The 15,222-nt window shown below is 35.8% G+C and overlaps 1 protein-coding gene across 2 annotated transcripts in view; it reads right to left on the minus strand.

The window, feature by feature from the left end:
* Positions 1-15,222, minus strand: part of TLK1 (tousled like kinase 1) — a 197,692-nt gene that overhangs the window by 15,235 nt on the left and 167,235 nt on the right. For both annotated transcript variants that reach the window (XM_086718881.1, XM_086718880.1), the window contains exons 13-14: positions 6,467-6,564; positions 3,826-3,907 (exon numbers count right to left, since the gene is read on the minus strand). In XM_086718881.1, the coding sequence (XP_086575007.1) occupies positions 3,826-3,907; positions 6,467-6,564 (180 nt within the window). The remainder of the gene's footprint in view (positions 1-3,825; positions 3,908-6,466; positions 6,565-15,222) is intronic.

Raw genomic sequence — 15,222 nt, forward strand, 5'->3', positions numbered from 1 at the left:
GTAGTTAAGAATATCCACTTTGGAGGCAGAACTCATCAACTATACGGGGCACCTGGTGGCTCAGCGGGTTAAGTGTCTGACTTTAGCTCAGGTCATGATCTCACAGTCCATGAGTTCGAGCCCCACATCGGGTTCTGTGCTGACAGCTCAGAGCCTGGAGCCTGTTTCGGATTCTCTCTCTTCTCTCTCTGCCTCTCCTGCCCACATTCTTTCTCTCAAAAATAAGCATTAAAAAAAAAAAAAAGAACTCATCAACTATAGAACTTTGTGCTAATACCTTCTTAGCCTTAGTCTCATTTGTAAAGTTTGGGTTGTTGAGAGGATTAAATAGGGTAGAGCATATAAAATGTTAAACATGAACTAATTACAATATTAAAAGTTTAAAGAAATAGAAAAGGATAAAAGTAAAAGAAGCTCATGTGAAAGAATGCAAAAAAGCATAAAGGATAATAGAAGAGAATAAAATTTTAAGTACACTAATAAAAGTTATCAATATATATTTGACTTCTATATGATACATCTTTCTCTCAAGATTAGGGGAGTATAGTATACCCTTCCCATAGGCTAATGTGGTAATTACTGAGCAACTGATTCAGTATTTTCCACCTTGGTATAGATAAAAAAAGTCTGTATTTTTTGATTTACAGTCTGCTTCTTTCCCAGTGGACCTGGCTACCATGAAAAGGCTTTTTGAATTTTTTTTTTTTTCAACGTTTATTTATTTTTGGGTTAGAGAGAGACAGAGCATGAACGGGCGAGGGGCAGAGAGAGAGGGAGACACAGAATCGGAAACAGGCTCCAGGCTCTGAGCCATCAGCCCAGAGCCCGACGCGGGGCTCGAACTCACGGACCGTGAGATCGTGACCTGGCTGAAGTCGGACGCTTAACCGACTGCGCCACCCAGGCGCCCCATGAAAAGGCTTTTTGAATGGGTTGGAAAGAGTGGTGTTTAGTATTTAGATCAGTATTGAAGATTCAAGTTATTAGGCCCAATCTGCATTTTCTATTTGCTATAGAAGTCTTTTCCTCAAAAAGAAAAACCCCTTTTAGCCCCCACCTGTGGCATTAAAAACAGTGCAAATACTGTAGGGCAGTGGCAGAAGGTTGTCATGAAAGGTGTTAGCAGGCTCAAAAATTGGGCAACTCTAAGGCTGAGCTAGTACTAACTGTACTTTGGTGATTTTTAGATCCAGAGTGAGCTACTATGATCTTCTTTTCTACTTTGTGGCCTGGGTAAGCCTACTTGAACCATTAAGTGCTTGAGGATGAACTATTGTTAGAATCAGAGAACCAGGAATTGAGAGAGAGCTCACAGATCACTCCTGATGGGTGAGGAAAGTTGGGCCCACGAGTCTTAATGCTCATCCAACTTAGCAAAACAAAAACAAAATGACTCATAGTTGAACTAAGATCAGAACTGAAGTTTTTTGAATCCAAATCCCATATTATTTCCCAGAGTAAGAACTAGAATCTAGGTTTGTCCTCAGTAAACCAAGAAGGCACGGTCCTTGTCTCACTGAACAGAGAGGATTTCTAATAATAATCTGATGAGCTTACATTTGCTAAACACTAATATTCTATGTGATTTCCCTGTGATAGCTCATTTAATCATTACAACGATTCTATGATGTAGGTACTGTTATTATTCACAGATGAAGACTGAAGCAGAGTTGGTGTCATAAGGCCAAGTATATACAGTTAGTAAATAGGAGTCAGAACTAGTCAGGATTCAAATCCAGCCTGTCTGGCTTCAGAACCCAAGCTCTTAACCACTGACTATACCAATACATAACAAAGCACAAAGTGTGAACAAAGAACTATACAAGGCAGATCAACTGGGAAGCCTTCTGTAAGAATCGAAATTTAAGGTGAGTACAACCTTCAATATGACTTCATCCTAGCAATGAGCAGATGGGAAGCCCCTGGGGCTTATAAGCAGGAGAGTGAGATGATCAGATTGCGTTTTATAAAAAGGCCACTCTAGCTACAGTATATACATCAAAAATTGGAGAAACTCAGTGCCCCAAAGAAGGTGATTAAGTACGAGGCTCAGGCAGCAATGCAAGTAAGAGACAAGGAGACCTTGGGCTAAGAGAGGACAAGGGTCATTGCTGGATTTGAGAGCTTAATGACATTAGTAGCAGTAGGCAGCAGGGACTGGTTTTATGTGGAGGGAAGGGAGTTAAGGGAGAGTTGGAATGAAGAATGGCTCCTGTGTTTTTCATCTGGGCAGATGAATGGTAACGCTATGTACTGAAGTGGGGAGCAGTGTTAGAAGAAAAAGGTTTTGGAGAACAGGAAGGTAACTTCTATTTCAGACCTAAGTTTTCAGTCCATATGAAGCATCCAAGTGAGGCAAACAGACTAAGTTATGTACACCAACAGGTATGGAGCTCAGAAGGAAGGTGTAGAATGGCTATACGTACACTGATACAGTAATGGCATTCATTCATTCATTCCATTTATTGAGAGAGAGAGAGAGAGAGAGAGAGAGAAAGCACAAGCAGAGGAGGGGGCAGAAAGAGAGGGAGACACAGAATCCAAAGCAGGCTCCAGGCTCTGAGCTGGCAACACAGAGCCCGACGTGGGGCTTGAACTTGTGAACCATGAGATCATGACCTGAGCCAAAGATGGACGCTCAACTGACTGAGCCATTCAGGTGCCCCCAGTAATGGCTTTTTTTGTAAGAGTGAAAAATCCTCTCTGGATTTCTTTCAGTTAGGGAGCACAGGCACTAATATAGCTCTTTTTTTTTTTTTTTTTTTTAAATGTTTGTTTATTTTTGAGAGAGACCGAGCACACAGAGAGCGAGAAAGACACAGACTCCGAAGCAGGCTCCAGGTTCTGAGCTGTCAACACAGAGCCTGATGAGGGGATCAAACTGTGAGATCATGACCTGAGCCAAAGTTGGACTCTTAACCAACTGAGCCACCCAGGCACCCCCTCTAATATAGGTCTTTTGTAAAAAGTGAAGAAGCCTGACAAAACTTCAGAAAGCAGGAGATACGCTTCCCTTTACGCCACTTTTGGCTTATGAAAGGTTTCACAGTAATGCTCTATTTTAGATAGCTGGGGAAACCTGTATTTGAAAAGGAGTATACAGAATGATAAAAGACCTTAGGAACTACAGAATTTTAAAGGTTGGGCAGAAAGATACAATGTAAAGTGAAAAAAGGTTAAGATACAAAACACTAAACATGGTGACTAAAACTTTTTCTACATTTACACAGATGCATTTAAGAAACACTGGCCTTAAAATAGGTAGAAATTTGGGTAAATTTAGGACATGTAATACTTGTGACACATGTTTAAAGGGTACAATCTTTCCATAAATGTACTATATTAGATGGCTACCTGCCACTCTTGATTCTAATGACTGTTATCAGATTGGCTACTGATAACTAGGTGTCAGATATTAGCATGACACAAGGATAGTGTCCAGATTCTTGAGACAAGACAACATAAGCCACCAGACTATTTTGTAATGAGAGCTGAAACATAAAAATCAATCAATAAAAGACAAGTACCTCTCTCTTTTTTTAAGTTTATTTATTTTGAGAGAGAGAGAGAGAGAGAGAGAGAACATGAGCAGGGGAGAGGCAGAGAGAGAGAGCAAGAGAATCCCACACATGCTCCGTGCTACCAGCATGGAGCCTGACATGGGGCTTGAACTCACATATCATGAGATCATGACCTAGCCTAAATCAGGAGTTGGATGCTTAACCAACTGAGCCATGCAGGCACCCCAAGACAAATACCTCTTTAACCATGTACCCCTGTATCTTTGCTCTATTAGTGTGAAGAAAAGAAAAAAATTTACATTACCTTATACACTTCACTAAAGCCACCTCTACCAAGCAGATGAAGTAATAAATATCTTTCATTTAACGTTGGGTGATCTTTGAACCTTAAAGGTGGGAGAAAAAGACACTTAGGCATGCAAAAAACACACACAAAAAAGATTTCTTCCACAATAAAGTTCCACTCTCTCTTCTACTACTCTGAGTTATTGTTCTCAGTTACTCCACTATTAATTTCTAATTCCATTCTATACTGCTTTTCTTTCTCTACTTGCATGACTACTTTCCATCTTAACTCTGGTGTTCACTAAGCTGAACATTTACAGCTGAATATTCAAGTTCAACAACCAAAATTATAGCACTCTGATAAAGACTTCTCAACTATCTTATTTCCAAGATCTTTATGAAATCCTGTAACTACTCAGAAGAAATTATTTCCCTTGTAGAAATATACTTTTATATTGAGAGGATGGTTAATCCAGATTTTACAGTATTGACATATGATTAAAAATAATTGTATTTATAAGTTGGCCTTCATACGTGATTAAATTTTACCCTTTGGACTTGTATAAATAAAATTTCAATTCCCAATTAAAAAAAGGAAGCTTTAAAACGAAACTTAAAAATCACTCACAGATAATACTACTCTTATTACTACTTAACACTTATTGCTTCTGCTATATATTAAGCATTCACATGTATTAACTCAATTATTTCTCAGCCAACCCCTTCTAAAGCAGGACTTGCTACCATCTCTTATTTTACAGATGAGGACACCACCACACAGAAAGGTTAACCAACTTGCTCAGGTCAACCAACAGTTAATACATGACTGCACTTAGCAGAAAAATGTGATTCCAAAATGTGTGCCCTTGACATCAAGAAAACAAAACAAAACAAAAACAATGACAGCTCTATTTTTTTTTATTTAAATTTTTTAATATTATTTTTTAAAATTTACATCCAAATTAGTTAGCATATAGTGCAACAATGATTTCAGGAGAAGATTCCTTAATGCCCCTTCCCCATATAGCCCATCCCCCCTCCCACAACCCCTCTAGCAACCCTCAGTTTGTTCTCCATATTTATGAGTCTCTTCTGTTTTGTCCCCCTCCCTGTTTTTATATTATTTTTGTTTCCCTTCCCTTATGTTCATCTGTTTTGAACAATGATAGCTTTATTAACTCCAGGTGCAAATACATTATATTTTGTTCAAAATCAACTGAATATAACTTTGACAATTTTTTTTTTCCTTGAAGAACTTGTTAATAAAAGAGATTCTACTTGTTTTTTTTTTTTTTTTTTCTGTTTAAGTAAACTCTACCCCCAGTGTGGGCTCAAACTCACGACCCAAGATTGAGAGTCACACACTCTACCCACCAAGCCAGCCAGGCACCCCTCTGCTTGGTAAAGCTGTAACAATTCACTTGATTTTCATCAAGTGGACTAAGTCATATCCATAAATAAGTTTGAACATAATTTTCAGAACAACCAACTGTAAATTAGTTTTGTCCTACCTGCTTTATTAGAATTTTCATCTGGTACATTTTAGGTTATTCCATAACTATATCATTTCGTTCACCTTATACAGAAGAATGATCTGTGTATTTATGAATTGTACAAATACAATAATCATGGATAGGCCTTCTTGTAAGCAAGATTATTTATAGTTTACAAGAGAAATTGGCCATTTCCAATTCTGAGATTCAAATTAAGTCATGAAGCTTTAAATGACATGACAAATCTCACAGATAAAGGATAAAAAGACCACCCTTCCTTTCCTGTACATCAGTTAAATCCAAGTAGTGCCTTGCTTAATTTCTATCTTCTTCATAAAGTTCCCACCAGTCATCTCCTCTTCTTTTGAATTTCTTTAGCATTTAGTATCTATGGCACTCATTCTGATAAGCAGGGATTAAGGACAGAGGCTATACCTTGAAACTTCTTTTCTGTTTCTTCTACAGTTTTTGCATAATGATGAAAACACGGCTTACTGAAGTCCCGTTGGTTGAAATAATTTCTCCTTCACTACTGTAATACTAACTTTGGTATTCAGTCAACAAACATTTATTTTGTGCCTATCATGTGCCAGGTACTGGTCTAGACTCTGGGGATACAGCAAGAACAAAACTAAGCCTCGGCTCTCATGTAGCTTATGTTCTAATTGGAGGAGATAGACAAGAACTGAAAAATAAATCTGTAATTCCAGGTAGTGATAGATGCTATGAAAAAATAAAGCAAGGTAATGATACTGAGAGAGGGAATGGAGTGAGTCAAAGACTGCTATTTTAGAGGGTGGCCTAGGGACAGCCTCTCTAATGGTCATTTGGAGTGCAATAAGGAGTAAGCCACTTAGATATTCAGAAGAACAACATTTCAGGCAGAGAAAATGGCAAGCATAAAGGCCTTGAGGTGGGAATGTGCTAGACATGTTTGAGGGGGCCAGCTTATCTACAACATATAAATAAGGGGAGGATGAGAGAGATGAGTGGTGAGGTGGCCAGAGAAAAGATCATACAAGGCCTTCTGAGCCATGGGAAGGACTCTGGATCATTTTCTAAGTGTGATGAGAAGCTACCCAATAAGGAAATATTGTGTTTATGCTCTTCACAGGGAAGAAAAAAACTTTTATCATGTAAAACTGTAAAATATGAATAATGACTTACTGTGAATTATCTTCATTATTTATTCTTTTGAGCTCTCGAATGTGAAGATTTCTGACTCTTTCCAAACGTTCAAGTTCTGCCTGGATTTCTGCCTCTTCCTGAAAATGAAGAGAGGGGACTATAACAAGCTCAATTTATTTGCAATATAAAAAAGATATTTTTACCCATGCATCAATTTTTTACAATGACGGGAAGAATAGTATATTATAAAGTACCACTGAGTTAAAAGACCAAAGTGCACTTTCAATGCCTGAAAGATGGAAAGAGATAAGGCAAAAGCCTATTTCAAGAAACCATCCTCCACATAAAAATCTATACCTAATGAGATGCTGAGTTTTATTCTGTACTACAAGAAATCTATTTTTATAACATCTAAACTGAAAATGACTGCAAGGTAGTCTGAAACTGACTTATAACACAAAATGAGAGCTTTATTTCTGATACATCCTGATTTTAATTTAAGAGGGAATAATTTAGCAATACAAAACAAATGAAATGAAGGTATTTTACAATAGTTAAAAAAAGGAAGAAGACAGAACCACTGATTATTTCTAGGCCTTATAGTGTTTGATATACACAAACATGCACACACATACAATCTGACCACTCAAGTAAATCTCTCTGTAATCATAAAGAGACTAAAATAAAAACTACACGGATAGCTGTGGCAGATCCTCAGTTATTAGAGCAGATAGAGGCAAATCCTAATGAAATTTTCTTTCACATTTGATATAAAATTTTTGAAAATATTTTTCATGTCTCAAAATATACAATTTTGAGAACATTAAAAAAAATAAGATCCCAAATAAACAATCACCGATCTTACATATCTCTTTGTCAATATAAATTTGAATACTACGTAAGGGACAGATAAGAATATATCAAATTTCGGTGGAAAATTCTAGAAATGCCCAATTTTATAGTATTTTTGAATTAGTGTTTGTTGAGGAAATAAACAAATACAAATTGCTTTGGCCTAAATGTGTATCTGCTATCATTATAAATCTATACCACATGGAATAGAGGTTGTTTTTTAGTATTACACTTAAATATTTCTGTATTATATTAGCTCATTTTCTTTTAATGATTTATCTTCTGATTTTAAAAATCCTTTATCTAAAAAGCAATTTTCAAGTTTACTATGAAAATATAAATATCATTTCATTCCAAAGCAAATAATAGAGATATAAAGTCTATAACACCTTTATCTAAGGCTTAAACTGAAAAGAAGATTCTAATTAAGATAAAGAAAAATGTTCACAGATTAAAAAAACTAAATCTAAGTATGTTGTTTGTATTCCACTTGACCCTTGAGGTTATTTTTTTTAATGTTTTAAAATAAAACTCAACCACTACTTGTTACAGAGATATTTAATATAAAGTAAAAATTAGATGACAAATAGAACGTTTACAAATAAATTTAAATGAAGATCAGCCTTCCTAGAATTTTGGAGATCTTTAGAAAATAGACACACTAAAGAGACTGTCTTAATTTAACTGAAACTAATGCACTTAATACAGCTTCAGTCACAAATATTCCTTATTTCAATGAAAAAAAGAAAGGTAATAGTCTAGGGAATTAAATAATTGAAGACTCATTATAAGGACATGAAATAGATGAAAAACTTCTGGAACGATACTCAAATCACAGTTGTCTTAATTTAGTCATATGAAGTACAGTAAGGAACTGGCTGTAGAAAATGTTGGGGAGTATGAAAAAATTCAAATTCATTTCTAGCACAGAACATAGAAAGTGGCAACCTTTTCCTTTCATATTACTAACATTTGCTGTCTTAAAACTTGCCATTAATTTGATTCTTACACATGCAGGAAACTACTAAACACTTGGTAGGCTGGTGGATTTTTAAATATCTGATAAAACCATGAAATGCCTATTAGGATACCAGCTGAAAAAATTGTTTTAACTTTTATTTGAAATTGTGGTAAGGGGATACTATTTCAAAAGTGAATTTACAGAAACTAAATCTTACTGAATCAATAAATATGTAATTATGAGATCCAACTAGATTGTTGACACATAGTTACATGTGCTTAATATTTTTTGTTAATCTTCAGAGGTTTATCCAATGGCAGTAACCAAGATCACAAAATACTTATTAAAGAAGGTAAAATGTCTATCCGTGTCAGTTAAGTAAACTTTTTTATCCTCTATAAAACAAGACAAATATGTCCCATAAAATCTTACAATACAAAAAGCACAGGCAAGCTGCATTTGGTTTGAATTATAAAGTTTACAGGAAAAAACAAAATGATGCCAGAAGCACTAAAAAAAAAAAAAAAAAGCTAGATCCTATGTATTTAAGAGGAAATGTCAAGGGAAGGAATTATAACCAAGTCTTACATACAGATAAATATAAATCCTCTATAGTCAGTGAAATATATTTACAGCTCCCATATTCTAATTTACTATTTATTCCACAGTATCTTGGACCTTAAACCAAAGTGACATACTTCTGGGGGGGAGATAATTCTGCAACTCTTATAAATAATTTCTCTTAAACCCCACTGAACAAAGGATATATACTGTTATGGACTAAAGGTTTGTGTCCCCCCCCAAAATTCCTATGTTTAAGCCCTAAACCCCAATGTGATGGTATCTGGAGATGGAGGCTTTGGGAAGTAATTAGAATTAGATTAGGTCATGAAGGTGGGTCCCACATGATGGGATTAGTGGCTTTATAAGGAGGAAGGGAGAGACATCTATCCTCCCCATCCTGTCCCCTCTTTGTGAGAGCAGAGAATAAGACAGGTGAGGACTTGAGAAGACAGCCATCTAAAACCAGGAAGAGATAGATCCTCACAAGGAAATGAACCTGCTGGACCCTAATCTTGGATTTCCAGCTTCTAGAACTGTGAGAAAAATTTTAAGACACCCAGTCTATGGTATTTTGTCATTACAGCCCAAGCAGATTAATACACATACTTCTGGGCAAATGTTAGGGCAATACTACCTAGTACCCTTTCCTTATATAAAGAGGCAAGACCCAATTTTGGTATGGCCCCAGGGTACAACAGTCTAGAATACAGTAGTCTCATCAACTAACTTCTATTTAGTGCAGATCATTTCCAAATATAAATAATTTATATTTAGTGCAGATCTATCCTACAGACTACACTCTCCTTGCTTGAGATCAACATTAATCTCTGGGCCATCCTCAGAACTAATCATTTTCAGAGGGTTCAGGAGAAGCAAGTATGACCCAGGCTCACAACTAACCTGAGTTCATTACAGAACAGAATCCTCAAACCATGGCAAAACTAGGCAACTTACTAAAATATAAGAGAGATAATCCAAACAGATAGCTCATGCTTAATAAGAATACCAAGTAAAAATTCCGGAGTCATCTACTAGCTGAGCAGTTATCTAGAAGATACAAAGAAATAGCATCTCTGGAAAGGAACTGGTCTCTGTAGGCAATTATGGTACAGAAGGGACATGGGTAAGAAGAGACTGTTTTAGAGAGAGAGGTAGATTTGGTGATCACATACAGTTTTAAAAGGACATGGCTCTTTTCTGTTGAAACAGAAAGCTGTAGCAATGGACAATTTAACAGTATTTCTACAGCTATTTTAACAGTATCTTAAAATAAGCTCTTAATATTCTGAATTAAAAACCAAGTCATACAAGTATACAACAACAGATCTCAATATTGCCTTACTGTTTAAGTAACCTGTGAAACACACCTTCCAAAATTTATAGCTTTTAAATTTTTACGTGGAAGGTAAATTTCACAGCAACTCAACCAAAAACATTTGTCTCTCAGCAGAAGTTTGACACAGAAATGCTTTCTATTTGTAATCAAAGTCTTTTCTTGCAACTTAATGTCCTCTTGGCTCAACACTCTAAGCCAAGTCAGTCACGGTACTAGACAATCTCTGCAAAATGCCAGGTGAAAACTGCTAGGTGAAATTCTGAGCATTTCCCATAATGGCAATTTTTAAAAGAGCAATTACTGAAAGGTGGGGTATGTAGGCATTAAAGCTATAAAGCTTTAAGAGTTATAAAATGCATTATCACAGGTAAAACTGATACATTTCCTGAAAAAATTAAACACCTGAGTTTATATTTCTTTAACAAATCTTGAATATGTTACATGTTATACACACAAAAAACCTCTTTTCGAAGTGCTGCTTTTCTATAAAGGAAGATAAGATAGAAAGGATTTTAATGTATCATTCTCAACTTGCCTATATTCCAAGAGGGTTGGTAAAAAAGAAATTCTGCATAGTGTATTATGAAGATTGTAGGAGAGAAAAAAGCATATCACTTCCAACAGTCTATTCAACAGCACTATAAACGTTGCTTGGTCTAGGAAAACAAGTTCAGAATGAGATTTCAAAAAGTTTAACTCCAAATTCATTTCAGTAATATGAACAAATATTAATCCCTCAAAAGTTAGTATCTGCAGGTCCTCAAATTTTTAATGTCATAAACTATGTCATTCTAAAAGTTTATCACCAAGAAAGGGAAAGGAGAAATTAACAAAAGGCACTATTAAAAGCTAATGGAAAGAAAGGGCAGTGCAGAAAAAAGAATTAAGAAGAAAATCATTACCAGTTTACTTCAACTTTATCCCTATTGTGTGTTCCCAGATTATGTCTATTACATGCTTTCAAATATCCTACCTATGGATGTGAGAGATAAGAACCATTGGAAATACGAACCAACCAACAAACCAAAAAACCATGCAGATAAAGCAAATCTGAATTTATAGAGATTGGTTTTGAAACTATTGCCCATAATCCTATTTTTGCTTGAGTATATTGTATAGATGGAGGACTGGGGTAGGAGGAGAAGGGACAAAAATTACGAAATTCCTTGGGGAGTGGAAGGTTTCTTTCCTAACTACATAAATCCCTTCACTCCTATTCCCAATCACGGAGCTGGCTATTACTGATGGGAGAATACTCTATCTCCCTCAGGTGTATTTCACTGCCTTACATAATTATTTTAGAACCTTAATGTTTTCCTTTCTCTGCACTTCATTTCCTTCTTTTTTAGGGGGACGGTGTGGGGTATGGCGATTGGGGTGGTTTTTTTATTCTCTCTTCAAATGCATAAATACATACATTAAAACCCCTGAGAATAACTGTTGAAACAGGCAGGGTTTGATTCCATTAGTTCCTCCATTCTATTTAAACAAAACAAAATAAAACCCTTCCCAGAAGCAAATAAATATAACAATTCAACTGATCGGCAAAATTTAAATATTTAGTACATTTCTTAAGAAAGCAATTACAGCTGCTGTATTAGGCTAGGAGTGAAATTCCTTGATGTTCAACACAAACCAAAGTGCTGACAGCATGCCACAGCATGTACAGGCACCATGCCCTACTACAACACATTGTAGCCCTTCTCCCCACTGCAGGCTTCCTTTTAACCTTTTTCAGGATATGGGTGGATTCATACCTCTAGCTCATTTTATTGTAAGAATACAGTATTATATATAACAGAAAATTTGTGTTAGTTGACTGCTTATGTTATTGGTAAAGCTTCTGGTTAACAGTAGGCTATTAGTATAGTTAGGTTTTGGGGAAGCAAAAGTTCTATGCAGATTTTTGTGCACATGGGGGTAAAGGGGGATTGGTGCCCATAACCCCTGCATTGTTCAAGGGTCTATCGTAAATTGCATGGAGCTATAGTTCTCATTGGGAAGGGCCAGTGGTCAAGCAATTGTTTTTCTTTTTTTGTGAAACAGTGATCTTTAGACTGAATTTACAAATCTGAATTAAACTCTGCTCTGACCAATTGCTAACATGACTTCTAAAATTCTTTCCAAAATTAAAAAGATTCCATTGCTTATAAAACAACTGGATTAATATTAAACATTACAGAAGCAAAACACATTTCACCTCTAAAGTTTCATTTTGGTAACTGAACATCTACTACCAAGTTAAGATAAATGACTGCAAATGTGGAAACATAGGGCAAGGAATGTTTATGGTTTCATAGTAAGCGCAAGAGATAAAATACGAACACTGGGAGTTCTCCTATTGACAGCCAGTTCCATGATCTCTCGGCACGGTCACAGTCATCTGTTATAGACTACCACTTGTTCTTAAAAGGGAAGCAGTAGTAAGGACAAAATGTCAAGTTTAGAAATCTAACACTCCTCTTGGCACTTTTCTTGCCCACACATGCCAAGAAGTCAAGAACCTCATGACATTCTTCATGGGCTTAATCATGACTTTTTCTACTATAGTGCATTTTCATCAGACTTCCACTTAAAACTACTGCCTGTATATACAAGTAGCCTCTTATGTTCTAGAGAAATATAATGTACAATGTGGTTGGCTTTGAGAGAAGAATTCCCAAGAGATTTCTTCTAGTCATGGCCATGAATATAAAGGGGAACACACAGATTTAGAAATTAAGTCCTCTAGAATTATACTGTTTTTTTCATATTTTTATTCAAACCTAAAGTGACAAGAAATGTCACGTATGCAAATTTATTCTTTGTGGTTATACTAAGGATTTGATAAATCAGATGACAATGGTATTCTAGAAAGACCAAAGGAGATATCAAACTTCAAGAATATTTGGGGGTCAATTCACCTAAAACCAATGCCCTGTATTCTCCACTGTTCAAAAGGCTTGTAGACAATCCATTGTCTTCCATTTCAACTAGATGCATGGTCCACTGTGAAGGAGTGAGAAAAGAGCTGTGTGCTTGTTCTTGACCTGTAAAGATTTCATCATGGAAGATTAATACTGATGCTGCTGCTGCCTGTTACTGGTTGTTTCTCTTTGCAGGTGCCAATATCGGTCAGAGAACAGGATTTCAATGGCAGAGTTGTTGCTATACTGTTATCTCTTCAGAACGGAGGCACAAGGAGAGATGAATGCCACATCGCAAGGAGCAAAAGAGAGAGAGAGAAAGAAATGGTGTCAGGTGGCATGTTGGATGTGATTTTTGTTTTAGTAGAGATTGAGATGACTGCAAATTGTTTAGCTGATTCCTTCGGTCTGCAAAGATACATTTGTGTTGGTGCTGAGGATTCTTGACTAAGCCTGTTTCAAATTACAAATTGGTTATATTTTTCAAAATAAACTTCCAGCACTTATATTCAGGGCTTATAAATCTCTCTCTCTCTCTCTCTCTCTCTCTCTCTCTCTCACTCTCACTCTTACTCTCCCTCTCACACACACAACCCAAAACACATATATTAAGGCCAATCCCTACTAACATTATTTAATATTCCATACTGAGATGTCAAATTTCCTATATGTATTATTTTCTTTAGTTAATCAAGTATTTTAAATATAGAAGAGGACAAAACTTAAAGACTAAAAAATAAAAAGCAACATATGCACGCTGTTCACATCACAAACTTAAGTAACAGCAGGGGCAAGACATAGTTATTAGTTCTAATAACCTTCAAAATTCTTATTTCCTCATCATTTTGGGATGCCATGATGGGTAACTAGGATCATTTAAATAACAGTATGACTACAGAGAGAATCTATTACAAGGATGATGGTTTTTCAGGGATTTTTAAAAAATATATTTGTGTTAGGGGCACCTGGGTGGCTCAGTCGATTAAGCATCTGGTTCTTGATTTTCACTCAGGTCATGATTTCACAGTTCGTGAGTTCGAGCCCTGCATTGGGCTCTGTGCTGACAGGGCAGAGCCTGCTTAGGATTCTCTCTCCCTCCCTCTCCACCCTTCCCCTACTCACTTTCTCTCTAAAAAAATAAACTAAAAAAAAATTTAAAAAATATATATATTTGTGTTAATTTAGTAACAATCCTAGAAAAGCATATCCATGTAGTTTTCTTCAATTCCAGAATTATCTGAATACAAACAACAATCTTGCAGAACTCCTCAAATCAAAAAGATAAACTGCTTTCCCATAACTAGGATTTATCAAAGACTGGTATCAAAACAGGATTAACCATAAAAGCTAACTGACATACAGTCTGTTAGTTTCCTTAAATCCATATTCCACATGTGGTACAGGTACATAAAATGGGACAGTTAGTAGTCTTGCTTCAAAGAACCAACTTCTTAAAGATAGTAAATTATTCCTATTGCAACTACTAGCTTTTAGTAAGTGATAACTGGGTAAATTTGCACATAATTACTACCAGTGAAAGGTCATTTTTTAAAAACTGTTTTGGGTATAATTTGCATAGTCTCCATGTATTTTATTATATAGTTCTTTTCTGTTAAATCCTTAAGCTACATAAAAGGTAAGATTATGTTAGAGTATTTATACTTTTTATTAAAAATGTGCTTTTCAGTTGACCTTTAAAAATAAATTTAGAGTGAAAAGCAAATGTATCAGCTAATAAGAAATACTGTAGCTGATATAATCATCACTAACATTACCCAAGGAAAGTAATACGTGAGGGAAAGGGTATCCGTGGGTGAAAAACTATACTGCTCTCCTTTATCTGCAATGAAAATGAAGCATGTATCTGAAAAAACAAAAAGCCAACATCAGCACTATTCTAAGACAGATGCAAAGAGAGCTACAAGTGAATTAATTCTTCTGAATACAAAGAATCAACTTGCTATCCTAACTACAACAAAAAAATTGTAGGAATAAGTGTATAGGTATTGCCATTGAAATGGGAGTGGAAAAAGGTTCATGTTTGGCTTTGCCAGTTACTAGCTTTTATTAATTTCTACAAAACATAGAAGATCCCGGCATTCAAAAAGTTAACATTAATATTCACTCTAGAATGGTTAAAACTTCAAAATCCATCAAGTGTAGTTATCATGTAGTT

This window comes from Puma concolor, chromosome C1, assembly GCF_028749965.1.
Source record: "Puma concolor isolate L17-30 chromosome C1, mPumCon1.1.hap2, whole genome shotgun sequence".
NCBI lineage: Eukaryota > Metazoa > Chordata > Mammalia > Carnivora > Felidae > Puma > Puma concolor.